Genomic DNA, 26,675 nt, shown 5'->3' on the forward strand with positions numbered 1-26,675 from the left:
GAAGATCCGTGCATACTCACCTTGATGAACCCTTTCCACCATCAAGTCCTTTGTTCTCGGACCAAATACAACCAAATTGAACCCAGCAGTAACACCAGCGACTGCGAAAGCGATGCAGTCACTCTTCTCTGCAAGCAACGAAAGTGGCCCACGAGGCGGAAATGTCGCAGCGACGATGAGTAAAAGAATCGACTGGCTTTGGAAGTATATTGGAAAGACCCGCTTCTGCAGAGTCGTAAACGCCGATCTGGGAAGAGCTTGGTAGGAGACTTTCGTCATTACGAAAGTCTGGTACAGCTCGGTTCCGAGTAAGGTGGAGTAGGCTAGGAGGTGAACAGGCGGGAGAAGGGCCGCGGCATAGTTAGGAAAGTTGGACATAACAGCGTCAGTCGAACTTTGAATAAAGCTAGATGTATTCCAGGCGTCGTTTGAGATGCCTATAGCCATGCGGCATCAGCAAACCTTTGACTTTCGCTGCCGCCTAGCATGGCGGATCTGATCGGAAGTCGCGTAGACGTTCGCATCCGTCCCGACGAGGCTCTAATGCATTTGTTTTCCGCGCCCCAAAGACCTTTCGTATCACTAGCTACAGCGTGCGATACGGATAGATAGAGTCGCGAAATGCGTTGTAGGCGTGTTCTGCTCATGACGGCATGAAGCAGCTCGGGCAGCATTATCGCGAGGTACCTGACGATTAGCGCCGCACCCCGCAACTCCTTTACCATCCATCCCAACTCCCCCGAAGATCTGCCACCACCACTCGCTTTCTGGCCATGCTTCCGCGCATCACGAGCGCATGTAGAGCTGCTTCAGGCAAAGTGAAGATGCAATATGGCACCCCAAATCTGGAAGATCTGTGTCTTCCATTCCGCCGGCGCAATGGCTGAGCGCGGTGTAGTTGCACTGCTAACGACGTACATATGTACTGGATGAAGCTCACACTCTAGGACTTATAGTAGCATCCCATTCGACAATCGAACGACTTCAATATGCGCGCAACCCTCCTCTCTCTCCTCCCTCTCGCTCTCGCAGCACCCGCCATACTCCACCGACAAGCCACGAAACCCATCTACTGGCTCCTAGCCGGCGATTCAACAACCGCCACCAACGGCGGCTGGGGCGATGCCTTCCTCTCTACCACCGTCGCGAGCGGCTCAACGGGCCACAACTACGGCCATAGCGGCGCGACAACGCGATCCTTCCGTGCCGGCGGCGACTGGGCCAATGTGACCAGAGACATTGGCACGTACAGGGAGGACTACAGGGTTTATGTGACGATTCAGGTACTATGCCACAAGAACAGCGAGTGGGATAGCATAACTAATTGTCACCAGTTCGGTCACAACGACCAAAAGCCCACCTCGGGCGTCTCGCTAGCAGACTACCGCACCAACCTCGCGACCTTCGCCTCCGAAGTCACGCAAGCAGGCGCAACCCCTATCCTCCTCTCTCCCCTCACGCGTCGCACATTCAACACAACCACGAACCGCGTTATTGAGAACCTGTCGAACGAGACGGCCATCACACTCGACGTAGCCCAGTCCAACGACTTGCACGTCATAGATCTGAATAAAGCATCCACGGCGTATGTGAATGCAATTGGACAAAAGGGCGCGGACACGTATAATTGGGGTGAGAACGGCACGACGGGGAATGATCGCACACATTTGAATCCGTGGGGCGAGGTGGTGTTTGCAAGGATGGTGAGTGATTTGTTGGTGGAGAAGTATGGCGAGGAGTTTGGGGAGTGGACGGTAGGGAATGAGACGTTGAGCGGATTGATTAGGGATGGGAAAGTAGCTTAGGTGAGTGTTGGTCAGATGTTGGAGAACCACGGAGTAGGATGATAGTCAGGTCATCCAAAAGAAAAGCATTGAAGCGCATGGTTACACGATATGTTACAGATACAGGAAGCCTTTTCATCCATATCCCTGCCCTTCATACCCACCACTGACCCACCGCCTTCCCTGCGCCTCACTCTGACTCTGCGCATTGCTAAACGTTGTCGTACTCGAGTTCGGCGTATCCCAAGGTGCATACTGGCTACCTGCATTCGTATACTGACTGCTCGGCCTCGAAGCCGGAGAAGAAGCTGCACTTGTATGCGAATAAGGCATGTATTGTTGCTGCGTTGGAGGCAGCGGTGGCGATGTATACGGCAAGTACTGTTGGTGAGGGGGCTGCGGTGCCTGCGATGGACCTGGATACAGCCACGGTTGTGCCTGATTGAACTGCTGTGATTGCCGGTGTGGCAGTGGTGGAGGGTATGACTGGTTCATAGCACCAGGGTTATTGCCCTGTGGTGCAATCGGGGGCGATCCATACTGTGGTGGAGACGCGACCTGCTGACCTTGAGCAGCGTAGTCGTGTTCTGATATCGATCGGTCTAGCGGTGGTGTGGGCTTCGAGTAGCTTGACTGCCGCTGCTGGTGGTACCGATTAACCGCTTCCAGGTTTGCGACTGACTTGCGATTGACAGCCTTGCTGTTCCTCTTGAGTCCGTGGTCTGCACTCCCCTTCCTCAACGTCGTGCTGTCAGGCTGCGGCACGCTAGCTGTAGATCCAATCGAGCTGTGTCTCTGTGATGGGAGGGAGGAGGCCGAGTCTTGTCGTTGTTGGTCGTCAATGAACGATCGCATACCTTCGGAGGATAACGGTGGAGATTGAAGTTTGCCCTGAGCGGGTATAGGGGGTGAATGGCCAGCGTACGATGATACTGGGACCTCTGCAGCTGGCTGAGCATGTGGAACCGTTACAGCCTCTGCCCTTCCCGGTCTGAGGTGAAAAGGCAGACTCCAGGGCTCCTGAGAGTGCTGCCCATGTGGTGGTGCAACTTCCTTTTCATCGCTGTGTATGCTGGATTTGCGAACCATTTGCGAGGGCAATGGTGGTACCGGGCGACTGCGGTTTATCCCAACGCTGAGGCTTGTTGGAATCTCCTGGTGCTTCACGGTCCGGAACCGCTTTACAGTTGGGTTGCGTTTGCAGCGGTCCTGTGCCTCTCTCAACAGTTTTCGTATCTTGTCCTCATCGGTTAACTCTTCTTCAAGTTCGACATCAGTGACACTGCCTGCGTCAGTCTGTCCAGCCACGGAGACATTGTCACCTTCCCATTCGTCATCATCAGTCTCTTCCTCCTCTTCATCATCGGAATCTTCTTCCTCCTCCTCCTCATCATCATCATCATCATCCAGATCGGAATTTTCATCCTCTTCTTCTGACGTATCAAGTGCTTCGGTTGCAGATCCTCGATTTGGATGTCGTGCGTAGACATTGGCGCCAGCCTTCAGTAAAGCGTCGACACAAGCTGATTGACGATAAGCGCAAGCTTCAACGAACGCTTCATCCAAGAGGTGATCCGGAGGTTTCATCGCGAGAAACTTGTCCAGAATAGTCTTGTTGCCTCGAATGGCAGCTGCGGAGATAGCACTTCGGTACATTCCGCCTTGAATCCGAAAGTCTGCTCCAGCATCAAGTAGCTTGACAACCACCTCCATACGGTTGAAGTATGAGGCGGCTACGAGAGCGGTATGATATTTGCCATCGTGATGATTAACGAGTTCGATGGCTCGGTCGAGAAGTTCCTCAATGATGGCCATATCGGCTTTCATCGCTGCTGTTTGTAGGGCGTCGCCATACTTCCCCCCCTTTGCATGTACATCGGCCCCATGTTCTATCAGCAACCGCATAATGTCCAAGTCGTTCCCGTAAGCTGCAGCAGCTACAGTGGAGCCAAGTATGCCTCCCAGCGCTGAAGCATTGGCACCGTTGTCGAGTAAGCGCTGCACGACAGGTAAGACGCCAGACTGAGCGGCAGCCAGGATGGGGAAGCCATGTAGGCCACCACTAGCGTTCACATCGGCGTGATGTTTGATGAGAAGCTTTACAAGCTTGTCGAACCCGCCGGCAGCGGCTGCAGAGAGTGCACCGCCAAACTTTCCATTCGCTGGCCGGATGTTGACAGCCGCACCATGCTGTAACAGCTCTTTGACGATGTCGAATGAGCCAGCAGCGCAAGCCGCCTGTAGAGCCGAACCATACTCGCCGGATATGGGCTCCGTGATGCTAATGTCGGCACCGGCTTTCAGTAAGACTTGGACACTTTCCATATCCTCGGCCCATGCAGCAGCTTGCAGCGGCGTTCCATATGGCCCACCAACAGCGTTGACATCCGCGCCAGCTTGGAGCAATACCTCGCAACATTCCTCATCGCCTTCGGCCCTGTGTAGAAATTAGTCTCTTTGAAGATGATCAGGGCTGCTTGAACTTACGCTGCAGCGTGGAGTGCTGTACCGTACTTGTCGCTTGAAATGTGCACGTCGGCGTTGTGAGAGATGAGGAATCTCAGCCCATCTGCATCGCATGAGTCGGCGCAGTTGATCAAAGCTGTTGTACCTCTAGCGCAGGCTGCATTGATGTCGTGGACGTTCTGCAAGAGGAGCTCCAGGTTTTCAGTGAGCAATGTAGATGCTGCCAATGAAATCACTGGCCAATTATCCTCCCCTCCGCGTACGTTGACATTAGCACCATGTTCAAACAGAATCTTGGTTGCAGTGCTGTCGCCTTGCTCCACCGCAGCAACAATGGCATACGAGAAGTGCCCTCCGAATGCATTCACATCAGCTCCTTCTTCGATAAGAAGGCGAATGGTGTCTTCATCGCCAGTATGAACAGCAGCTTGCAGCTCGGTGCCGTAATAACCAATTGGTTCAGTATTGAGCTTGGCTCCGCGCTCAAGTAGCAGTCGAACGTTGTCGGCATCACCATGCCATGCAGCGGCCTGGATGCATGTGCCGTAATCTCCACCTCGTTTGTTGACGTCCGCGCCTTTATCAAGAAGAGCCTTCATGATGTCTGCTGTACCGTCGTATGCACTGGCGGCTAACGCAAAGCCATACGTAGGCCCTTCCGTATCTGGGTTGGCGCCAAAGTCGAGAAGCAGCTCCACGGTCTCCAGGTGCTCGTTGTCGGTAGCCTGATACAGGGCCTCGTCTAGTTGCGTTTGATCGATTCCCTTTGGATGAAGTAACTTGAGCACTTCCGTTCTACCGTAGAAGGCGGCCAAAGAAAACGCCCTCTGGTACCTGATGATGCACGACGGTACTTTGGATTCTTTTTCCAGAACGGCCTTGACAATGGCATCGTAGCCCCGTTGCGCAGCAGCTTGCAATGCCTGTTCGAGCACGAGAACGCGCTCCTCTTTCTCGAGCAGGATCTCGAAGACTTCCAGATGGTTATAGGTAGCAGCTGCGTTCAAGAAGCTTCCATAGGTCTTCATCGGTCGGCTCGGGTTCCACGACTGCGACAAGAGGTGACGGACAACATCAGCATGTCCACGACGGGCGGCGGCACCAAGTGCAGACCCGTAGAAGTACTCTTCGTTGGGGTCAATACTAGCGCCTCTCTCGATTAATAGGCGAACAGCTTCAGTATTGCCTGAGAATGCGGCCACATTCAGCGCTCTTCGGCCAGGGCCACCAATGACATTGACATCGGCGTTGCGGTCGAGCAGAAGCTTCACGACGCGATTTTCGAGGTTGCCCGCAGCCGCGTAAAGCGCTGTTCCATGGTCTGACGACGAGGCGTTTACATCGGCCTCGCGGTCGAGTAAGGTGCTGACAACATCGTAGTGGCCGTTCCTTGACGCAGCATGCAGCGCGGTAGGGTTGGCGCTGCTGCTCGAGAAGTCAATGTCAGCACCTGCTCCCAATAGCGCATTGACAATCTCCCCACAGCCACCATCGCATGCGTAATACAGAGGCTGGAACCCGAGTGAGTCTTGTAAGTGGACATCCGCCGTCTCACTGTGGCTAAGGATGTGGTCGACTAAAGCAGGGAACTCGAGGATTACAGCGACATGGAGTGGCGATACGTCTTTCTGATCTGTCATGTTGTGAACTTCTTCTATGGTTTTCCACCATCTTTGGCGAGCATCGGAACCTTCTTGCCAGAATGAGTGGCCAAAGTCGATTTCTTCGAGCACATCCGGTGGTGCTCGCTTCGCGTGTTCCACCCAGTACCGAACAGGGTATTGTAGATCAACGTCTAGCATACCTTCGTCTTCATTCGCTTCTCTAACCGAGATTGAATCAGCCTCGTCTTCTTCTTCATCTTCATCGTCTTCGTCCTGTTGGTCCTGTTGGTCCTGTTCGCTTTGTTGGCTGGCGCCATCGTGTACTGACTTGCTGTCGGCTTCGGTAGTGTCGATCGCCTCCTCTGCTTCGACCTCAAGATCATCCGCTGGCTCTTCTTCCTCTTTTTCTTCCTCTTGATATTCATTGCCATCCTCTAGCTCGTGTTCTGCCACGTCTTGATGTTTGACGGCGTCGTATATATACTCCAACGAACGTAACGCGATGATGCCATGCTGAACATCGTCAAGATCTAGAGACAAGTCGTTCTTTGCATACTGTCGGAGATGCTCCTGTGCTGAGATATCGATCCATTCGACAGTGCTGTTATCTAGATCCCACTCGTTACCTCTCAAGGTAAAGAATGCACCACAGCGAACTATGTATGCTTTCAGCTTGTCCACATCGTTGCGATGTTCCTGAGGCAGCTCGGCCATGATCGCAAGTTCGCGCATGGTGGGCGCTACATACGCCGAGATTCTGCAACGCAATATCTCTTTCGTGTATTCATGGCCCTCCGCTTGTGGGTTTAGGACGCGCTTTCGCACGTGCTCAAACATGTCGGTCAGACCATACGGAAATGACTCCAACAGTCTTCGGATCTGTGCGTGCTGTGTAGATCCGTGAACCCACGCGTTCTTGACTTCTTGTACGACGAGACTAACGTAGATCCAGTTGTCTTCCGCGCGCGAGTAGATGTGGCGCTTCACGAAATATGCCAAAGACCTTGGAAGCTCCAGCTCGTCGACGCTGTTTGATATGTGCGCTTTGAGGTCGTCACTAATCTGCGCAGAGTTTTCCGCGTCGCTCAAATTGATCTCCAACGATCGCGGTCTCAAGCATCCCTCAATGTTCGGGCGGCCGCTGCGATTGAGGAGCAGCCATCTGACGGGTTGACACTCCTCTTCGTCGTTTGCCGTAGCCTCGGTGTCTAGCGTCTCTGACATGTACCGCAAGAATTGTCCTAACGATTCCTCCGCAAGCTGCTCCACACCGTATACCACGATGTAGATCTTAGTGTTAGGCAGATCCCGCGCCATCTTATGTAGTGCTATCCATAAAGCGGGCACCTTAAGTATCTCCTCGGTGTCAAAGCTTTGCTTTCCAGCGTCTTTGCTACTCCGAGAATCCGAAAGCAGGTGTCGGGCAAGATCTTGGTCCATGTCGATCATCTGGCGGACAGCCATTTGCAGCAAGCCTTTGAGCGATCGTCGCATTGTGTCGCCCTGGTCGCAGAAGAACGATATGATCATTGACTTGTCTGCTTGTGCATTTCGGAGAAGTTCAAGAGCGGAAGATGCGATCGCACCTTGGCCCGTACCGGCCTTTCCATGAATCCACAGGATAGGACTTGCATTCGAATTCTTCCAGGTCTGAAAGTTTTCGATTTCCAGCACTGATGATGACTTCGTACCCTTCGCTCCTGTGTACGTGCCCTTTACGGCGGCTTCTACGTCGGCGAATCCTTTGCCGAGGGCATCCATCATGCTGTGGTAGGTACGATCATCGACTTGAGATTGTCGAAGCATGTTCTGACGCGTCTTGATGATGCTATCCGCCTTGTTGGCTGTCTCACGGATCTCATCAGAGACGGAAGTGAAGTTACCGTCCTTTGGCCCAGGGAACTTGTTGAGTTGGAAATGATCCGACATGAGAGAGATGCTGTCGAATGATTCGATTGTTGCCGAAGATTGATCCACGATGCGTTCTTTACTCTTCAGCCATGTGATTCCCTTCACGAGGTAGTTGACCAGGTCGCTGTCATTTTCTTCCCAGAAGCAAAGTAGCCGAAACTGAGCCTCTCGCGCCATGTAAGAAAACTCAGTGAGAAGACTGCGCAATATATCCGAGTCTTTTTCTAACACCTTGAGTAGACTAGAGGGCGTACCCCAGCCGGCGACTTCGGCCATGGATGCTAGCACCATTGCCTTGGACTGGCTTGACGTGCCGTGAAAAGGTGTACCGAGGAAGAAGCATCCCGCGATCCAAGGATACACGTTGGGAAAGTCTGTTTGGCGTGATCTTGACATAAGCAGGGCCTTCTCGAGAATAATGCCCCCAAGACAATGTGAGATGAAGATGATGGGCGTTTTGGTTTCGTTCTCCAATACGTTGTTAGCATGTAGTCATCACGAGTACGTGCTAACTCACCACTCGTGACCTGTCGAGGCTATGTAGTAGTTTGTTCGCGACATTGTCGATGCGTTCGTCGACCGATCCTTTTCCGAACCACTGCGACTGATACTGGAAAACGCTAATCTTGGCATGTGGAATCTTCTTCGGAAGCATGTTGGCATCGCGAAGCCAATGCACTTTGCTCTTCTTCCATGTATATTCGGGGTCCGCTCCCAAGCCTGGAATGGCGATGATCCTCGAAGTTATTAGCTTTTGAGTCTCGCGTTGGATTTCCAGCCACCTACTCGATTTTGGCCGAGAACTTTGACGTTGCCTGATCATCACTAGGGTAGACAACGTTCAGTCCGGGGTTGAAAGACTGTGTTTGTCAACATGCAGACATCTGAGTATGAGCAGAACACCCACCTGTGCATCGAACTTCGAATGCTGGACCTTGGTGGCCGAAGCCATCGCGAATCGTGGTCCTGCAGCAAACCCGCGCTGCAAACTGGCAACTAAAGGCTATAGCGTGATGTTAAAACCATCTCGTGAGGTATGCGCTCTAAGTTTAGAGAGCGTCGCGTTTTCGCTGATGGCTTGGCCCCCTGCATGTGGATTTCCTTTGAGACGTTGGGGGCCGCTTATGTTGGGGGCCAAATTACCGAAAAGGGTAAGACGCGTGAGATGGCGCACAGCCGCTTGATCACAAATGTATTGAGTGCCGAGTATCGATCGCCTGGCGCTGTTCGTGATGGCGCGGGACCGGGTAGAGGCTCGCCAGTACGCTGGGCGACGGACTCCGGCCCTCTCTTGCTGTCGCATTCCCCTCCTGTGGGAACCATGTTGTTTGTACAATGATTGACTGCTGCGAGGTCAGTAGCAGCCCTGTGAGCATCCGATAACATGCTAATACCATGTAGCAAACAATGAAATACCCAGTGCCGTTCCGCACAGCTCTGCTAAAGACCGAGAGCTCGGATGGTAGTTCAGGGCCGGAGGTACCGTTGCTGCCAGCAACATACCGGAGAAATTACAAAATCGAGCCAGTCCGCAACAACATCGGCGCGTTCTTGGATATCGAGCTGAATGTTCGCCGACTGAACGAAGTCCACAAATGGCTATGGCTTGTGGGCCTTCCAAGCGCGCCGCGACCTCTTCATTACCAAGTGGTCAAGAAACGGGAAATTGTGGTGACAGAACAGTTGGATCTGCATCTTGTTTGGTCGTCAGCGTCTTCGTCGTCGATTCTCCTCAAACCTCTGCCTCGCTTCCTTCTCTGCCCAAACTTCTGGGTCACGGAGATTTGCCCACGTCGGCACCTGTACGAGACGGCACTGGGCTTCATGCTGTCGTATGTCGCGCTCATCGAAAGGGAGGTTGACTACAATCTAGCCATCAACCACGGCCTCATTCCTAAAGAAGTCACTTGGCCTGGGTGGCTGGCGCTCGTTGGCGAGGTCGTCTGCACCTCGGTACAGACGCATACCATCGATGCGTCGGCTGCATCGTCTGTAAGCTTGCTGGAAGACCGCCCACGCGTCAACCAACGCTTCAACTATGGCGAATTGAGACTTGGGCGGCTGAACTGGATATATCGCTTGACCATGGGCGAGTTGCGCGGGTACCTAAGCGGCTGCAGCACGTATGGAGCCTTTATGCGTGACAACGTTAACAGTCTCATTACGCTATTCGCATACACTACCATCGTGCTCTCCGCGATGCAGGTTGGGCTTTCGACAGAGCCTCTCGCGAACGACTACTCGTTCGGCATGGCGTCGTACGTCTTCTCCCTCTTTTCCATCCTGGCTCCACTCGCATGCATCGTCGCTATTCTTGGTGTCATAGCCATGATGTTTGTCGTGAATCTGGCGCGCACGCTGAGGATTCGAGGGCAGAAGCGGCGTCAAGGTGTGAAGGTGTGAAAGCTCGACGCGACACGCGCCTGGCTGCTGGGAACGATGACGCGCTGCGGACCGACAGCCACCTGGGCAGGGAAGCGGCAGCCCAAACATCCCCACGAAACCTCACCAGCCTCCCGGGGCATCAACACCCACCCCACCAAAGATACCTGATGGAATCCTAGGTCGCAATAGCTCTTAGCCGTCTATAGTAGCTAGGCACCCATGCCAGGCGCCGACTGCTTGCATCAGTAACCGGATATGGGCCCACAGACGACGCAACGTATCGCGAGAATGCCCGAGGTTATCCACGCCCCACAGACATCAGTAGCGAGATTTCAAGATCGTGCACAAGCAGAAAGATGAGAACAAAGTGCCAGTAGTATAGCCAAGAAGACTCGTATCAATGGCTGTGCGCATATCTCTCTGCCCGGGCAGCAAGGGTAGCTAGATTGTGTGTCGTCTTTGCTGCATACACATCATTATATTTTAACAAGTGGCTTGCTCTTAAGACAACGTACAAGTCTACCTTGAAAAATATATCCAACACATTCTAATGTTTTTGTAAACTGCAACACGAAGTATAACCATCCCCATGAGCGAGATTCATGCGATCGCAACCCACGGTGCTACCTAGGTACAGACGGGCTGGAATAGACGCGGTAGTAGTGGTACCTAGGCACAGTATTACACAGCATCGTCTGTGACATCAAACGCTGTCAGGCAGAGTTCTGGTCGTCAGCGCATTTATTCTAGTCGTACTTCAGTACAAGCCCGCATGTGCATCGCCTGCTAGTTCGAACTCGTAGCAATTCCCTCTTCAACATCTCTAGAGCTTCAGGTCGATCGTTCATTACGTTAATACCTCGTGCTTCGAGGCGCGAAGGAGGTAGTGTGTTAGTAAAGGATCGGTGTAAGCACCAGCCGAGGAAGCTTTTATCCCGACACTTGACCTATTCCGACTCCTAGCGCTGACACTACGCCCTACATGACCGACACGGCCAGCAATCTCGAGTGTCCATCTCTAACCTCATATTTTTCGACGAAATCGCCTCAAGGCACGACATCATGAGCGACGAACCTGTAGAGCTCACCAACCTTGGAGCGTCCAAGGTTGACACCCCACCAGAGGATGCTACACCACCCGTTCAATACCCGCGTGGAATCCGCTTAGCTTTAATAACTGTCGGCCTCGCCCTTTCCATCTTTCTCGCTGCTTTAGACTCCACAATTATCGCTACCGCGATCCCGAGTATCACCACGCAATTCCGCAGCATCAGCAGCCTGGCCTGGTATGGCTCGTCCTATGCAATCACCAACACCGCATTCCAATCCGCGTGGGGCAAAGCCTATCAGTACTTCAGCCTCAAAGCCACCTTCATGTCTGCAATTGCGGTGTTTGAAGTTGGCAATGTGATATGCGCAACAGCACCAACGAGCGAGGTTTTGATCTTCGGGAGGATCGTGTCCGGCATGGGCGGTGGCGGAGTTATGACGGGTGCGTTCATCATCGTCGCAATGACAGCTGGGCCACAATATAGGGCCGCCTATATGGGTGTGTTCGGTGTGACTTTTGGGTCTGCAAGCGTCGTAGGACCGCTACTAGGTGGTGTTCTAACAGACGGCCCTGGATGGCGATATTGCTTTTGGTACGTGATTCCGCTTTGTGTTGAGGCCGCTTTGCCGCCTACGATACACTCTCCACCAAATGTTTTTCATATGAATGGAAACCAGTGAGGCATTATAAGGTCAAGGTCGGTGTGCTGACACTACACAGGATCAGTCTACCGATCGGCTTCGCTGCCGCGCTCACGATGTTCCTCTGCTTCCATGACCCAGGAAAGCCCAAGGATGTACCTCTCCGCGAGAAGCTTCTAAACTTGGATCTTAACGGCGCCATCTTGCTATCTGGTTGCTTCTCTTGCTTCATCCTAGCTACGCACTGGATTGGCATCATGCCTCCGACCAGTGCTCGTATCATTGGCAGCTTTATCGGTTTCGTAGGCCTTTTCATCTGCTTCGCGATCAACGAACGCTATATGGGAAGCTGCGCAATGGTACAAGCTCGCGTGTTCAAGAACAAGCTCGTCTTCGCCAATCTGCTATATGCTTCCTTCATCGCGGGCGCCTTCTTCCCACTCATGTATACACTGCCAATCCAGTTCCAATCCGTCAACAACAACACGGCTTCGCAGAGTGGTGTCCGACTTATCCCACTCGTCATGGGCGTCTCACTCTTCACCATGATATCTAATGGAACGCTCACCTTCTGGCGCCATTACAAGCCCTTTTTCTTAGTGGGCGCAATTCTGGCAGTAGCTGGAAACGTAAAGATACACTCCTTGGATGCCAGCACACCGACCAGGGACTGGGTCGGCTTCGAGCTCTTGACAGCCACGGGAGTAGGCCTCGCTCTTCAGATCCCGATGATTGCGAACCAAGCCCTCGTTTCTGCTGACGACTTGGCCGCTGTAACATCGATGTCGCTCTTCATGGAGAATACTGGCACCGTCTTTTCTGTCGCATCGAGTGAAGCGGCATTCACGAACGGACTGCTTTCAAGCCTCGCCCGCAACCTGCCCGAACTGGACGCGAAGGAGATAATGGATGCTGGCGCGACGCAGATCCGCGGGCTGTTCTCAGGTCATGAGCTTGATCAGGTATTGAGAGGGTATCTGGATGGCTGCAAGACCAGCCATGTCATTCCCGTAACCTGTGGCGCAGTCTGTGCGGCAATCAGTTTGTCCAACGCTGTGCCGGCGACCTTACAAGGGATAAAGAAGCGGCTTGGGAAAAGCCATGATCGATGATTACTGAGATGATATGGAAAAGGAAGCTTCAACACATTGACGATGTTTCAACAGGAAGACCAGGACTCAACGGTCCGGAGTTAGTGGAGCTCAAAGCCCGCGCCGCGATACGACGTGTTGTCACGCCTCACACGGTCTCTTGACAGAGCCCAGCGTGTTGGCCCCCGTCAAAGTCGACGTGATGGAGTTGGAAAACAGAAACCGGCAGTTGCACCGTGCTGATGTGCTGCAGTGCATTGATCGTCCCTGGCCGGCTGCCGGTGCAATAGCGGCGGGACGCGTTCCGCTCAAACTATATTAATGATATGCAACCATAGCCTATCGGTACATCAGGCGCTCAAAGAGTTTCGCGTTGTTGCTCGATGACTTTCACGTTGTTCGCGAGTCGTGAAGTAATCCACGTCGGATGAGATGTGCGCGTGGATGAAGCACGCGTGACGTAGCATAAGCTGCTAACGGAATCGGGCATAGCGTTCCCATCACGAGCCATCTACGCCCGTGCGCAGCGGCGACTCAGCCATCGCCGCGCTTATCATAACAGTCCCGTCTCTCTCGCCCTGTTGTCTCTTCTGCAATGTCCACAAATCATGCCATCAAACTCATCGACTCTTAATCATCGGAGCAGGCCCTCTACCATTCTCTTCGCCTTTGGCGTCTTCGCGCAGGTCGCGTTGCTTGCCTGCATCTTCTGGACTTACACTAGCTATGGCAACCCCCGTGAGCCGACCGCCTTAGCGGAAACCACAACTAAGATATCATCAAGGCCAAACGGCTTCACTCTGCGCCACCTTTTGGATCATGGCGCTGGACGACCTGGGCCACGAGCACGAAGATTCGATGTGACTCCAGAGCGGTTTGCCGTTGCTGGTATCGACTCCCGCATCGGGCCCTTCACTATCAAGTCGGCACCAGTCAAGATAGAAAGGCCCGCTTTACGTGGCTACGATGCACAGATCCCCATGTCGCCCATGTGGATCGCCGAGGATATTCCGGGTCCGGATGTCACGGACAAGAACACCGTTATCAGTTTCGCAAACATGTCCGAAGATGCTTACAAAGTCGGCCCTGACGACGCAGGATGGATGGACGTCGATGGGCATTACAACTCGTCGGTCCCTTTTGGCTGGGATGACAGTGGCATCCGAGGCCATGTGTTCAGCGACGACACTAACTCCACCATCATTCTGGCGGTAAAGGGAACTACGGTAGCCATGTTCGAAGGCGACGGAACGTCCGTGCACGACAAAGAGAACGACAACCTGTACGGCTCTTGCTGTTGCGGTCAGGGCGGCACATATCTTTGGCGCAAGGTATGCGACTGCCAGACTGGCACCTACAGCTGCGACGAGCAATGCGTCAAGAACGAGTTACGGAAGCCGAACAGGTACTATGCCGCAACTGTCGAGCTGTATCAGGAGGTTGTCAAAATCTATCCGGATGCACACATCATGACGACAGGGCACAGTCTAGGAGGCGTCCTCGCTTCTCTGATCGGCCTGCAGCACGGGATCCCCGCGGTCACGTTCGAAGCCTACCCACAAGCCTTGGCAGCTAAGCGCTTGGGACTACCAGCTGCTGGTGATGTGGCTCCACTCAGGAAGAACACAGGTGGTTTCCATTTCGGACATACCGCTGACCCTGTGTACATGGGAACTTGCAACGGTGCGACAAGTTTCTGCTCTATTGGCGGATACGCCTTCGAGACCCTCTGCCATACCGGAAAGAAGTGTCCATACGACGTGGTCAAAGACTGGGGTTGGAGGCAGAACACACAGACACACAGCCTCAGATACGCCATTGACAACGTGTACATGAAGTACGATGAGGCAGCAAAATGCCAAGAAGAGGATGTTGGTTGTGTCGATTGCTACCTATGGAAGTTCGAGAACGGGACGAAAACCACGACAACGAGTACTTCAACAATACCAACAAGTACCACGTCTTCGAGGACGCGGACGGAGACATGCAAGACGCCTGGGTGGTGGGGATGTCGTGATGAGAGTACTACGATGGTATCAACTACATCGTCCAGCATATCAAGTACTGCAACCAGCACAAGTACAAGTACCTGTCAAACAGTGAGTTCCACAACCTCAAAACAGTGCGAATATGACTGACTCCTTGAAGCCCGGATGGTTCGGCTGCAAAGACAAGACCACAGCTACCGGTCCTATTACGACTGCTACGACTACTACTACATCAGCTGCACCGACAACCACTTGCACCTCGAAGGGCTGGTTTGGCAGGTGTTATGATGACGTTCCAGCGACAACCACTCCTGCCATGCAAGCTCATGCCTACTGGCGGACTGCGGCGACTGCGACACAGACGGCTCCTTAGACTTTCAGAATCTTGCATATGTTATATGGGTATCTTTCAATAGCATGGTATACCCATTTAGAATTACCAATCAATCATCTTCGTTGCTACTTATCATCACGCGAAGCAATATTGTTGCATGATTCCGCCATCAGGTGAAGGCGCGAAGGATCAGTAACGTTTAGGCTAAACCCGATTTATGTGAGCCGTCTTTCGTATCTCTAGGCAGCCATCATCCAGCGTGTTCAAAAGGAAAACACACATAGCACAGCTTGGGCATCAAACAAGCTTCCTTAGCCTTATACAGAATGCTTGACTTTGACTTCCACCTCACAACACCTCGTCTTTTCATATCTCACCTTGACCCTGAGAATGATACTCATTGCGATTTCGCCTACGAGCTAGTATTTAGCCCAGGTCCCGCTGAGCAGAAGCCCGCAGTCGACACGGAGAAGACAAAGATCACACCCCCTCGCGATGTTGGTAAGAACTTCATCGCGAAGGATGTTGAGAGGATGGAGCAAACAGGCTATGGTCGTTACCTGGTCTCGCTCAGACAAAACTCGGCTTTGAACATCAATTCACCGCACGAAGACGAAGACGTCCCTTTCTCGAAGAGACGACTAACGCCAATCGGCATCGTGTCAATGCAACTCGCGCGCTTCCCGTCCGAACCGTCCGCACCAACGATCCCAGATGTCGGGTTCACTTTCCTCCCCCGGTACCTTGGAAACGGGTACGCTACTGAAGCTGCAGCGGGCTTGATGGAGTACTACACAGACGAGAAAGGACTCAAGGAGTTTTGCGGTTTTTGCAAACCGGAGAATACAGCAAGCGCAAATGTTCTGAAGAGGTTGGGGTTCGAGGAGAGGGGTCTAAGGGAGGTAGATGGTGTTGTTGACGGGGAGATATTGAGCGCGTTGGTCTGGACAATTGGCGTTGGGCATGAGAAGGGCGCGCTTGAGAAGCGAGGCTTGCAACGCGTTGAGAAGCGTTCATGGAAGTGGTGGCGTTGAAGCTATTGGGCAGGTGTATACATGACATGTCCCTTCGCTAGACGATTAGCTCAGAAGACACTACTATACAGCATGCCCAACACAATCGCGATCATGCGCAGGTGTAGAAGAATTGTCCGATGAACGCGGTGCCGGACAGATGATCGGAAAGAGTCCGCGCGATGACGTCTGTGCTTCGGCCCAAGTCTTAGCGCAGTACAAGCCCGTCTTCAGCCGAAGCTCGCATCCGTCCGACGCTTCAGCTTCGTCGGATGTTCCGTTCAGCGTTTCCTTTCACCACAGCGTGCAGCCGCGCGCCTTGGTAGCCGGTTGCTAACTATTCGCACTCAGCTGACGCTACATTGTTCCACGAGATGTCAACACCGGATGGATTGGCAACGACGCGTCCGGAGAAACGGCGTCGACTTGAGCGCGTCGCTGCGGCCTGCGATCTGTGCAAGAAAAGAAAGGTAAAGTGCGACGGTGAGCAACCATGCGCGTATTGCACTCGAAAGGATCGCGCGGCTACTTGCACGTTCAGTGGTCATCATGCGCGCCCACAAGCGCATTCTGCCGGTCACACTCCCCTTCACGGCGTCCGTTCCGACGATGTCCACCGTCCTCACCCCCGTTCTACGATCCATACACCTAATAATCGCGATCGCGATGAACAGGACGGTGCTGCGCGACAAAGACTTGATCGTGAAGCTGCCGAGGATGAAGCCACACTCTCGCCAACATTGAGCAGAGATGAACAGCAGGGCGATACAGTGGTGCCTCTTGAAGGCCGCATCCTCCGTGACGCCCAGGGAAAATCCATCTTTATCGGCGACTGCGCCCCGCTGTCTTTCCTGCAGACAGTCAGGCATCTCATCACATCCGAGGTGGACCCAAGAGCTACTGTTCAAGCTACACGCGACCCCATCATTGAGATCGCTCGGCCTGATTCAGCAGATCAACATTCATGTCCTCCCATTGACGTGCATCAAGTCGACGAACTAGTCGACGAGTTCATGGCTGCAAGTAGTGGCCTCGTTCAGCTCTTCCAACGAGAGGATCTCGCTCCCGAACTGAAAGCATGGGCATGCAGCAGAAATTCGAGTTCAGACGATGCTGCAGCTGCCGTCTTCTATCTGGTCCTTGCGATCGGCGCCCAAGAGCGATTCGAGGAAAAGGCAGAAGCCTGGTTCAATACTGCTCGGGATGTGCTTTTGAAGCATATGTGCAGCAGCATGAACGTGTCCACTGTTCAAGGCTTTGCCCTCGTAGCCATCTACATGCTCCGAGCATCTCAACCGAATGGAGCCTACTTATACTTCTGTATGTGGAGTAAGGATGAACTAGCAGTACATAATACGCTAACTTGTTTCAGCCCTGGCTGCGCGTGCCGCATACGCAATCGGCATACACCGAACGGAAGTGAACGCATCCTTTGGCGAAACCATCAAGCTGGTGCGAGACCGGATTTGGAAGAGCATTCGCGTCACCGACCAATTGATAAGGTAAGATACAACCACAGATGTCCTCAACCAAAGTCTCATACGTTGCGGAGTCACCACAGCTTCGCTCTGGTAGCATATGCTGATCCTCTGCTTCCCCATGTAGCAACGCATTAGGCCGCCCTCCGTCCACATCAGATGTCGATTGCACCGTCAAATACAACACTTTTGCAGACAACACCGAAACCGATGATGCCAATATACTGGATGCCAGCGTACAGATCTTCATGATTATCGAGCGTGTCGTCGTTGAAGTGTATTCTCGCAAACGTATATCATTACGCATTGCAGACTATGTTTCGCGACAGTTGAAGAGCTGGGCGTCCAAATGGCTGCAGAAATTATCTCATCTTACGACCAGACCTCATTCTCGAGAAGCCGTAGTGGGTGCCTGCTCCACGCTCTGCTCCTATTACTACGGCATCATGCTACTCACTCGACCTTTCCTCATCTACGAGTTATATGAGTACATGGGCGCTCCTCTAAAGAGCGGAGGCTCACAAGCTGATCACCAAGAGAAGCGCAAGTACGCAGATGCTGCACTTGATGCCGCGTCGACGTTAGTGGATACACTGCTAGTCGTTACGATTACAAAGCAGTTGCCTCGTAAGATGCCACTGATAGTGTAAGTGAAGCCGTCTTGACCAACTGACTCGGCTAACAAGTATGAGATCCTGGCTCTTCACAGCTACACTCGTTCTTGCCGTCGGCATCCTTGGCGACGCAGGACTCATGTTAGTGGACAGCTGCAAAGATGCAATCACTTGCATGGACTACTTCGGTCAAGTCGACCCTCATGCCCGGCAGTATTCACAGGTAGCACAATCACTGCTCAAGATCACCACTGCACATGCCAAGAAGAGAGAGCTGCATTTGCGCCGGAAGAGGAAGCAAGCATCGTCGGAATTGTTTGGCCTATTGCCTGGAGAGTCAACTAACATTCCGGCCCAAGTGGACGAATGCGACGCACAGCTCGGCCACGGGTCGCTGGTCTCCCGAGACTCCGTGCAGCGCCACGTGTCTTCCGCAGCGCCACTCGATTGGACTATATACGATGCCGACTTCTTTGCCATGCCATGGCCGAGTGAGAACGATCAGGGTCTCCAGGATTTCCTGCAGCCGGGCACTCACAATCTTGATGGCGTATCCGTGGCTGACATACCGCTTTTCCCCATCCACGACCAGCAGATGGGCGGTGACTTCTTCCCGTAAGTTCGAGATGGATGCGATGGCGTCACGAGTGGGTTTCTTCTTCAAGGTCTCTCCCAAGACACTTCAATGCACGACTTTTGTTTCACTAGTCTCGTCTCTCGATGTTCTCAGAAACGGTATCAGCTTGGTGCCTCCAGTTCCGACCAACTCTTGCGTCTTCGGCTTTTCGGCCGCCAACTCCGTCGAGGCGGAGGCTATATCTCGTCTCTTGGGACCGGTAGTGGGTTTTCCCAATCGGCTCGGTATGATGATGTACCTTGTCACCAAGGCGATGTGTTTGTCGCGGAAGCCGCTGAGCGCCGCGACGGCTTCGTTGAATGCGGTCAGAAGCTCAGTGTTGTCTGCATGGCTATCGACGTAGCTTCGGATGTTTGCGATCGCTTGAACGTCGTCAAGAAAGCGGGCATGGGGTCCGGGCATGTACCCGCGCATCTCTGCGTGAAAGCCGCCACTCCTCGAATGGTCGACGGAGAGGACCGCGTCGAAGAACTGCAGCAGCGAAGACTGGCCGTTAGAACCACCACGGTACGCGCGCCATGTACCTTTTCCGTTACCTTCGTCGTAGAACACGCCGTTTGGTAGACCGGCACTCGCCATGTTCATGCTCCCAGCCAGGAAAGGCCGGATGGTATGGTAGAACATCTGCGGGTCACACCGCTCGTCCATGCGTTCCAAGAGCTGGCCAATGCGCTGCATTCCCTGTCGGAAGTATTGCAGGGCGTGTATGATCGTTGTGGCATCATCAGTCTCGACAGCTTCAATAGCACCAAGCATGGCCTCAATCAACGGGCCTGCTCTTGCTTCCATGGCATTCGAAATAATGAAGAACCACGACTCATCATCGGTTCCCGTCGCTGTGTGTAGTGCAACCATGTTTTCCGGTTGCGTCAGGTCGGCGTCATCGTTGAGTGGTGTCCAGTTCCATAAGTTCAGAGCTGCATATGTGGCCACTGGATGCACCTCAAGATAGTCGGCAGACTGAAGGAACGGCACAGTGATCGCTGGGGGTAGTCGCTAGCTTCCTTGTTAGCGACTGGAGACTTTACGGTACTGCGGTTTGATGCTCACACACCTCTGATGGCTCGGGACCTGCCCATATGTAGCCCTGGGCTATGACAGCGAGCATCGAGTGTGCTCTCTGCCATTCTGCCTCACTAGAGAGATGCGACGTATCGAGAACGGGCAATTCATCGACCCATTGCCGTATCTGCTGTGTCTCTATGAGGATTGGAAGTTTCTCAACGATCTTTTCCCATGGTTGATAGTAGGTATGCGGTAAGCGTCTTAGTGGTGGCTCGGCAGGTAAGAACCCGTTCTTTGAGATGCCGTAATTAGGGAGCGCATCGGGTGATGGAAGGACGGGAATCTTGTGAGGACTCATTGCGGCGGAAAAGGTAGCGACGGTTGGGTTGCACAGTAATATCGGAAGGGTACGTCCTTCCTTGTAGCAGCGAACTCCTGCTTTATTGCGCTGAAGAGCGAGGTCCACACCCAACCCACGGTTGCGTTCCGACAGTCTTCCGAGCTCGGAATGACGGAAGCAATGTCGGATGAGAGTCCGACACCCCAATGAAGAAGGTGCAAGCTTAGTTTGACGCAAGCCTCAAGCCTCTTGCTTAGAGACGTAATGGCCAGATCGTGATGCATATATAGTCTGACGCCGTCATCTCAGTATCATTCTGACATTCGTACATCACATTACATCTCATCTCGTTGGTTCCCCAAGACATACCCTAACCGACAGCACATCATCACCATGGACGCACCTGCCGCAATCCAACAGCTTCGCCAAGGGCAAAAGCCACAGTGGCCAACAAACGCCGAATCAGCAGACTTTGCGCATTCGCTCGACCAAAGTGCAGACATTCCCAAGACGTTCCGACCCGAGTTTGTTGTTCCCAGCAAGGCGCAACTAAAGCGGAAAACCCTGAACGATGACGCACAAACCGCCAACCCTGCATCAACACCAGACGACGAGGCCATCTACTTCTGCGGCAACTCCCTGGGTCTGCAACCGAAAGCTGTTGGCGAGCACTTGAACGCATACCTAAAGACATGGGGATCCATCGCGGTTGGCGGTCACTTCACCGCCCTCGAGGATTCGCCGCTCACACCCTACCAAGACATGGCTGCTGGTTGCTCAAAGAAGATGGCTGACATCGTCGGAGCATCACCTTCGGAAATCGTTGCCATGAACACATTGACCATCAACCTGCACCTGATGATGGCTGCATTCTACAAGCCGACAGAGAAGAAGCACAAGATTATGTGCGAGTGGCGACCTTTCCCCAGCGACTGGTATGCGATCGAGTCGCAAATAGAATGGCACGGTCTTGACCCGAAGAAGTCTATGCTACTGGTCGAGCCGGACGACGGATACATAATGACCACAAAGAACATCCTCAGGCTAATCGATGAGAATGTCGATGAGCTGGCGCTCATCATGCTGCCCGGTATCCAGTACTACAGCGGCCAATTACTCGACATCCCCACCATCACCGCACACGCACGCAAGCACAACATCACCATCGGATGGGATCTGGCACACGCTGCTGGGAACGCCGAGCTAAAGCTACACGACTGGGATGTCGACTTTGCATGCTGGTGCACGTACAAGTACATGAACGCCGGTGCCGGTTCCATTGCCGGTGCTTTCATCCACGAGAAGCACGGTAACAACGACCACTACAAGGGGCTGAAGGGCTGGTACGGCCACGACAAGTCATCACGCTTCCTCATGGACAACAAGTTCGTTCCTACACCCGGCGCGCAGGGCTTCCAATGCTCAAACCCATCGATCGTCGACCTCACATGCTTAGCCGGTTCGCTCAGCCTCTTCGAGAAGACATCCATGGCTGACCTGCGATCGCGATCTCTGCTCCTCACCGCATACGCTGAGCACCTCCTCGCACAGATCGCGGCGCGCAACATCAAGGACGGCAAATTCCCCTTCGAGATCATCACACCCACAGATCCCCGCTTCCGCGGCGCTCAACTCAGCGTACTGCTACCAGAAGACGTCTTTGACGATGCAAGCGCGGCGCTAGTGGAGAATGGTGTTGTCTGCGACAAGAGGAAACCAGGCATCATTCGTGTTGCGCCGGTACCAATGTACAACACCTTCAGTGATGTTTGGCGGTTTATGCAGATCTTCGAGGAGGCGATACGGGAAAAGGGTCAAGGGCAGCCTCAGGAGCAGCAGTCGCAAGGGACGGCGGTTGAGGCGAGGTTGTAGAACAGTAATGACTTGTTGGATATTCTTTTAGCAGCGTTAGACGTTAATGCACATCACAAAATCTGTGTCGCTACTCCACTAATACTTCAATATATTTCTACAGCGCTTGCTATCCAACATTCAGCTCCATAAATGGGACTGGGCACGCTTTTTTGAGTGTGTCTTTCACTCACACACAACAAACACCTTGCGCTCGGGTATTTTCCACGCACACAGTCCAGGCAACACTCGTTCACCTTATTTCGCAACGAAATATATCCGGAACAAAGTTGGACCGCTCGAAAAGCTTCACGGAAGGTCATTCCCTACACCTTGATTTTCTCCGCCCGACACCACGACTACGATCAAACGAGCAAGATGGCGGAAGCTGCTCAGAAGCAAGTACTGACCTCACTCAAAGGGTATGTTTCAATACAAGCTCACTTTCTTTGAGCTTTCTATTGCATCCACGTTATACTAACTCGCTGCCAGCTTCCTCAAATCCGGCGCCTACTCCGATCTCACCATCACTTCCGGTAGTGACACCTTCAATGTCCACAAGGTCATTGTCTGCGAGCGCGCCGAATTCTTTGCCCGCACGCTGAAGTTCGGTGGGAAGGTGAGTGTTTGAGTCATGAGAACGGAGCAGAGACTGATAGCCTACTAAGGAATCTGAGAGTGATATCATTGATCTTCCTGAGGATGAACCGGCTATTGTTAAGCTTCTGGTTCAGTACCTCTACGAAGGCGAGTACGAGCCGTTGCTGCCAGACGGCAAATCTTCACTAGCTCTATCATCAGTCGATCTAAAGGAATCTCGCCCAAAACACGATTCGAACGGAACGCCCTACAACTATAACTTCCCACATAGCTGTACTTCACGCAACAGTTATTGCCATCAATCCTATGTCTGCCCACATCATACGTGCTCAGGCGGTAACGGACGTTGCCGTTTCAATTGCATCAAGTTCAACTGCGAAGAATGCAACCCTTCGGTTCCTCCACTACCTCTGCTCAATGGCAAAGCCGATCAACTCCTCCTCCATGCCAAAATGTACGAGTACGCCGACAAATACGACGTTGTCGGACTCAAGGATCTGGCCATCGAAAAGTTCATCCGGTCATGTAAGCACTTCTGGAATGAGGACGAGTTCTCCATCGCCGCTCACCATGTCTTCTCCACCACCGTCGACACAGACCTGGGCCTCCGCGACATCGTCAGTGCCACGATCTGTGCACACATGGGACTGGTCAAGAAGCCTGAAGTCAAGGTCCTCATGACCGAGTTCAACGGCCTTGCTCTAGGTATCTTGGAGTTGAAGATAATTGAGCATGGTTGGTAGAGAGACGTAGTATACTTCTACCAAGTTCCCCTAGATCTTGAGACACATTAGCATTTGATAGAGCGGCATTGGAGGTGTTCAACAAGGGAACGGGTGATATATAATCGCTTGGAACTCTTGGAAGAACAGAGCAACTAAAGGCCTGCACATCATATCCCTGGCTGCAAGCTACCATGACTAGCATTCATAGCTCAGAATTTATTCGTGGTTCACGTCTAACTCACTCGCCAAACTATGATGTTCCGTTCAATACTCGCCCTTCAGAATAAGCTCTTAGTCAGCTTGACGATTAGCAAACACATGTATTTTATGGATGGGCAGGAGGTCGAAGCTCTGCTCATAGAGTTCAACGGGTTGGCGGTCGGCTTCCTGAAGTTGATGAGGAAGACAGGTTGAGTGATTGGCGTGAGCTAGATCATGGGAAATCCGGTGATTCTGATATGGCTCCAAAGGTGTAGAAGAGTAGAACGTGCGAGAAGCAGATGTATCGTGAAACCTCTGCGGGCTTAAGATGGGAAACTCGAGCAAGATGTAAACTTGCGCACAATCGATGTGCTATGCGATGAGATATTCAGTAGCCCCAAATAAGAGCCAGGTCATCCGCTCCCTCTTCTTCATGCGATATCAGCGCTCATAGCCTCCTCATCAACCGCTTCTAATTGCCCATTTGTTCAGTCATGCGTATATGCATGCTTACGTATCCTTGACGACACTGTCAACTTTAGTTCACCTTCACTTCGCAATTGACTACACCCGGAAGAAAGTCGCGCCGACCGTAAAGCTTTAGGGAGAACCTATCTGGTGCCCTCTACCTCTTGAGCTTCCTCACTCACCCAACACCGCAATCGCGATCAACGCAAAGATGGCGGAAGCTGCGCGCAATCAGCTGCATCTCACTTTCAAGAAGTACGCACATAAGCACTGAACAGAAACACATTAAACTAACAACCCATAGTCTGCTCGCCTCCGGTGAATTCTCTGATCTCACTGTGACCTGCGGCCCGGACTCATACAAGGTTCACAAGAATGTGGTGTGTTCCCGTGCGGAGTTCTTCTCTCGCGCTGTCAAGTTCGGAGGCAAGGTACGTCGCGTCGTCTGTGTTTCTTCCACTTGAAGCCCTGCTGACTTGGATACAGGAGACTGAACAAGGCAGTGTCGATCTTCCAGAAGATGAACCCGCTATTGTTAAGTTGATGATGCAGTACATCTACGAAGGCGAATACGATCCTACACTTCCCGACAATAGGTTGAGCAATTCTATGCAGCCCGAGGTCACGGCATCTTCCACCCCCACGGCATCGCAAAGCAGAAACCGTATGAAATCTCGATTGAAGGAATTATCCGAAACGACGCTTTCATTTCCTCACGATTGTATATCATATGGAAACGGTTGCGAAGCACCCTATTTATGCAGCCACCATACCTGTGGCTATCAGTGCCACCACACATGTCGTGGCTTCACCTGCGGATTGTGCTATGTCGCACCTACAGCGCCTACAGCCCTGCCTATCCCCGGCTCGCCTACACAGCTGATGGTCCACGCTAAGCTCTATGAGATCGCCGACAAGTACGACGTGGTAGGCCTAAAAGAACTAGTGATCGAAAAGTTCAAGCGGGCTTGCCACAGCTTCTGGAACGATCCCTCCTTCGCAGCTGCGGCTCATCACGTTTTCTCCACCACCCCGGAACATGACAAAGGTCTGAGGGACATTGTGTCGAAGACCATTGCGGAACACATGACTGAGCTTGTGAAGAAGCCTGAGGTTGAAGCTTTGCTTACTGAGTTCAATGGACTGGCCTTTGGCTTGCTCAAGATGAAGACGGAGGCTGGTTGGAAGTGATCGACTTGACTATGGCTGCCCGAGAGTTGGAGAAAGAACGCGCTAGGAGGGATCAAAGACGGTATGAGGACCATGATCTGAACCACAAGGCGAAAAGAGGTTAAGAAGCATATAAGTGATTCGGCTGCTGGATACCTGAAGAGTAGTCAACCAAACAAAATACACAAGTGCTACACTTCTGTTCGCGATAGCACCGGGTACGTAAGAACACGCCTGGTTATGCAACGCCATATCCATGACTCCTAACAACACCTATTCCGGATATACTACCTAGTCCTCATTCCATGCACATACATCGTTTCGTCACCCCACGAAAGCACATTCATTCCTCATGTCCCCATTTACTGCAACCTCACCTCCCCCTCCCCAGTCTTAATCCCAAACTTACTCAACCTAATCCTCGGCACAACCCCCACCAGCACCAACACACTCGCAACAATAACAGCCCAATGCTGCACATGCGCCAAGTTCAAATTATACGTCGTCCACGTCGCCGCGCAAATCGTCGCCAGCCCCAGTACCGCAATAACATACCCAGCCATCCTATGATACTTATAAATACTCTTCGCGTTCTCCACACTGCCATACAGCTGCGGCACATAATACTGCGTGAACCCCACAATCGCCTGGATGTACACGAGGATATAAAAGGTGAGGCCGAGACGCGCGTGCGCGGATTCAAAGTGTTCGTGGCCGGGGCCGGCTTTGTTCATTTCGATGATGATGAGGCCGGCGGTGAGGGCGGAGGCGCCGAGCGCGTGAAAGAGGAAGTGGGCGAGGGTGCCGGCGCGCTTTTGTTCGGGGGTGTGGGTTGGTTGCAGGACGAGGGCTGCTTGGATGGCTAGGAGGAAGCCGGCCTAGGGGGTATCAATGATACGGTTGGCGGGAGGGGGTGATTAGGGTGGTGTTGTGGCTTACGGAGTTGAGAAGCTGCGTGGTTGGGTGGTTAGTTGGTGGTGGGCGAGGTTTGGGGCGTGGGCATGGGGCTTACTGGGTGGGCGGAGAAGAAGATGAGTTTGTTGGAGAAGATGGCTCCCCAGATGATGGCTGCGAGCTTTTGACGCGTTAGTATGGGCGTGGTATGCGAGGTGTTGAGGTGCTTACGATCCATATTCCTGCTTGCGCGATTGGAGCGGTGCCTGAGTCTGTCAGAAGCCTCCCTTACAGCGTATGCTTGACAGCACATACCAATCCACAGATTATGGTAGAGAGGCTGCCCGTGCATCTGGCTGGCATCTCCTCTTCTGCCTAGAAGCGGCTCTTGTTCACTCTGTCCGCGCGCCGCGGCGGCATTTGG

At 52.9% G+C, this 26,675-nt stretch overlaps 9 protein-coding genes across 9 annotated transcripts; 7 read left to right on the plus strand and 2 right to left on the minus strand.

Annotated features, from left to right (window-relative positions):
- Positions 1-989: 989 nt before the first annotated feature.
- On the plus strand, positions 990-1,805 carry J4E83_004925 (uncharacterized protein; the record flags this gene model as incomplete). The annotated part of the gene is made up of 2 exons (XM_049331849.1): positions 990-1,283; positions 1,335-1,805. 2 exons carry the CDS (start codon positions 990-992, stop codon positions 1,803-1,805), a joined length of 765 nt encoding a protein of 254 aa, XP_049188944.1.
- Positions 1,806-2,043: 238 nt separating this feature from the next.
- Positions 2,044-8,717, minus strand: J4E83_004926 (uncharacterized protein; the record flags this gene model as incomplete). The annotated part of the gene is given in 6 exon segments (XM_049331850.1): positions 2,044-2,270; positions 2,285-4,221; positions 4,272-8,233; positions 8,283-8,502; positions 8,552-8,625; positions 8,673-8,717. The coding sequence occupies 6 exon segments, from the start codon at positions 8,715-8,717 to the stop codon at positions 2,044-2,046; spliced, it is 6,465 nt and encodes a 2,154-aa protein (XP_049188945.1).
- A 455-nt stretch (positions 8,718-9,172) lies between these two features.
- J4E83_004927 (uncharacterized protein) lies at positions 9,173-10,168 on the plus strand (the record flags this gene model as incomplete). Its single annotated transcript, XM_049331851.1, has 1 exon — positions 9,173-10,168. The coding sequence occupies one exon, from the start codon at positions 9,173-9,175 to the stop codon at positions 10,166-10,168; it is 996 nt and encodes a 331-aa protein (XP_049188946.1).
- Positions 10,169-11,212: 1,044 nt separating this feature from the next.
- J4E83_004928 (uncharacterized protein) lies at positions 11,213-12,954 on the plus strand (the record flags this gene model as incomplete). The annotated part of the gene is made up of 2 exons (XM_049331852.1): positions 11,213-11,750; positions 11,879-12,954. 2 exons carry the CDS (start codon positions 11,213-11,215, stop codon positions 12,952-12,954), a joined length of 1,614 nt encoding a protein of 537 aa, XP_049188947.1.
- Positions 12,955-13,365: 411 nt separating this feature from the next.
- On the plus strand, positions 13,366-18,979 carry J4E83_004929 (uncharacterized protein; the record flags this gene model as incomplete). Its single annotated transcript, XM_049331853.1, has 7 exons — positions 13,366-13,373; positions 13,580-14,865; positions 15,691-16,157; positions 16,943-17,588; positions 17,641-17,770; positions 17,874-18,392; positions 18,439-18,979. 7 exons carry the CDS (start codon positions 13,366-13,368, stop codon positions 18,977-18,979), a joined length of 3,597 nt encoding a protein of 1,198 aa, XP_049188948.1.
- Positions 18,980-19,042: 63 nt separating this feature from the next.
- J4E83_004930 (uncharacterized protein) lies at positions 19,043-20,360 on the minus strand (the record flags this gene model as incomplete). The annotated part of the gene is made up of 2 exons (XM_049331854.1): positions 19,043-19,993; positions 20,052-20,360. The coding sequence occupies 2 exons, from the start codon at positions 20,358-20,360 to the stop codon at positions 19,043-19,045; spliced, it is 1,260 nt and encodes a 419-aa protein (XP_049188949.1).
- Positions 20,361-20,735: 375 nt separating this feature from the next.
- Positions 20,736-22,214, plus strand: BNA52 (Kynureninase 2; the record flags this gene model as incomplete). Its single annotated transcript, XM_049331855.1, has 1 exon — positions 20,736-22,214. One exon carries the CDS (start codon positions 20,736-20,738, stop codon positions 22,212-22,214), a length of 1,479 nt encoding a protein of 492 aa, XP_049188950.1.
- A 357-nt stretch (positions 22,215-22,571) lies between these two features.
- Positions 22,572-23,536, plus strand: J4E83_004932 (uncharacterized protein; the record flags this gene model as incomplete). The annotated part of the gene is made up of 4 exons (XM_049331856.1): positions 22,572-22,615; positions 22,686-22,812; positions 22,862-23,066; positions 23,127-23,536. The coding sequence occupies 4 exons, from the start codon at positions 22,572-22,574 to the stop codon at positions 23,534-23,536; spliced, it is 786 nt and encodes a 261-aa protein (XP_049188951.1).
- An 862-nt stretch (positions 23,537-24,398) lies between these two features.
- J4E83_004933 (uncharacterized protein) lies at positions 24,399-25,378 on the plus strand (the record flags this gene model as incomplete). The annotated part of the gene is made up of 4 exons (XM_049331857.1): positions 24,399-24,442; positions 24,492-24,618; positions 24,674-24,808; positions 24,974-25,378. The coding sequence occupies 4 exons, from the start codon at positions 24,399-24,401 to the stop codon at positions 25,376-25,378; spliced, it is 711 nt and encodes a 236-aa protein (XP_049188952.1).
- Positions 25,379-26,675: the final 1,297 nt, after the last annotated feature.

The sequence above is a fragment of the Alternaria metachromatica genome (genome assembly GCF_023757995.1).
Source record: "Alternaria metachromatica strain BMP 0045 chromosome Unknown scaffold_9, whole genome shotgun sequence".
Lineage (NCBI taxonomy): Eukaryota > Fungi > Ascomycota > Dothideomycetes > Pleosporales > Pleosporaceae > Alternaria > Alternaria metachromatica.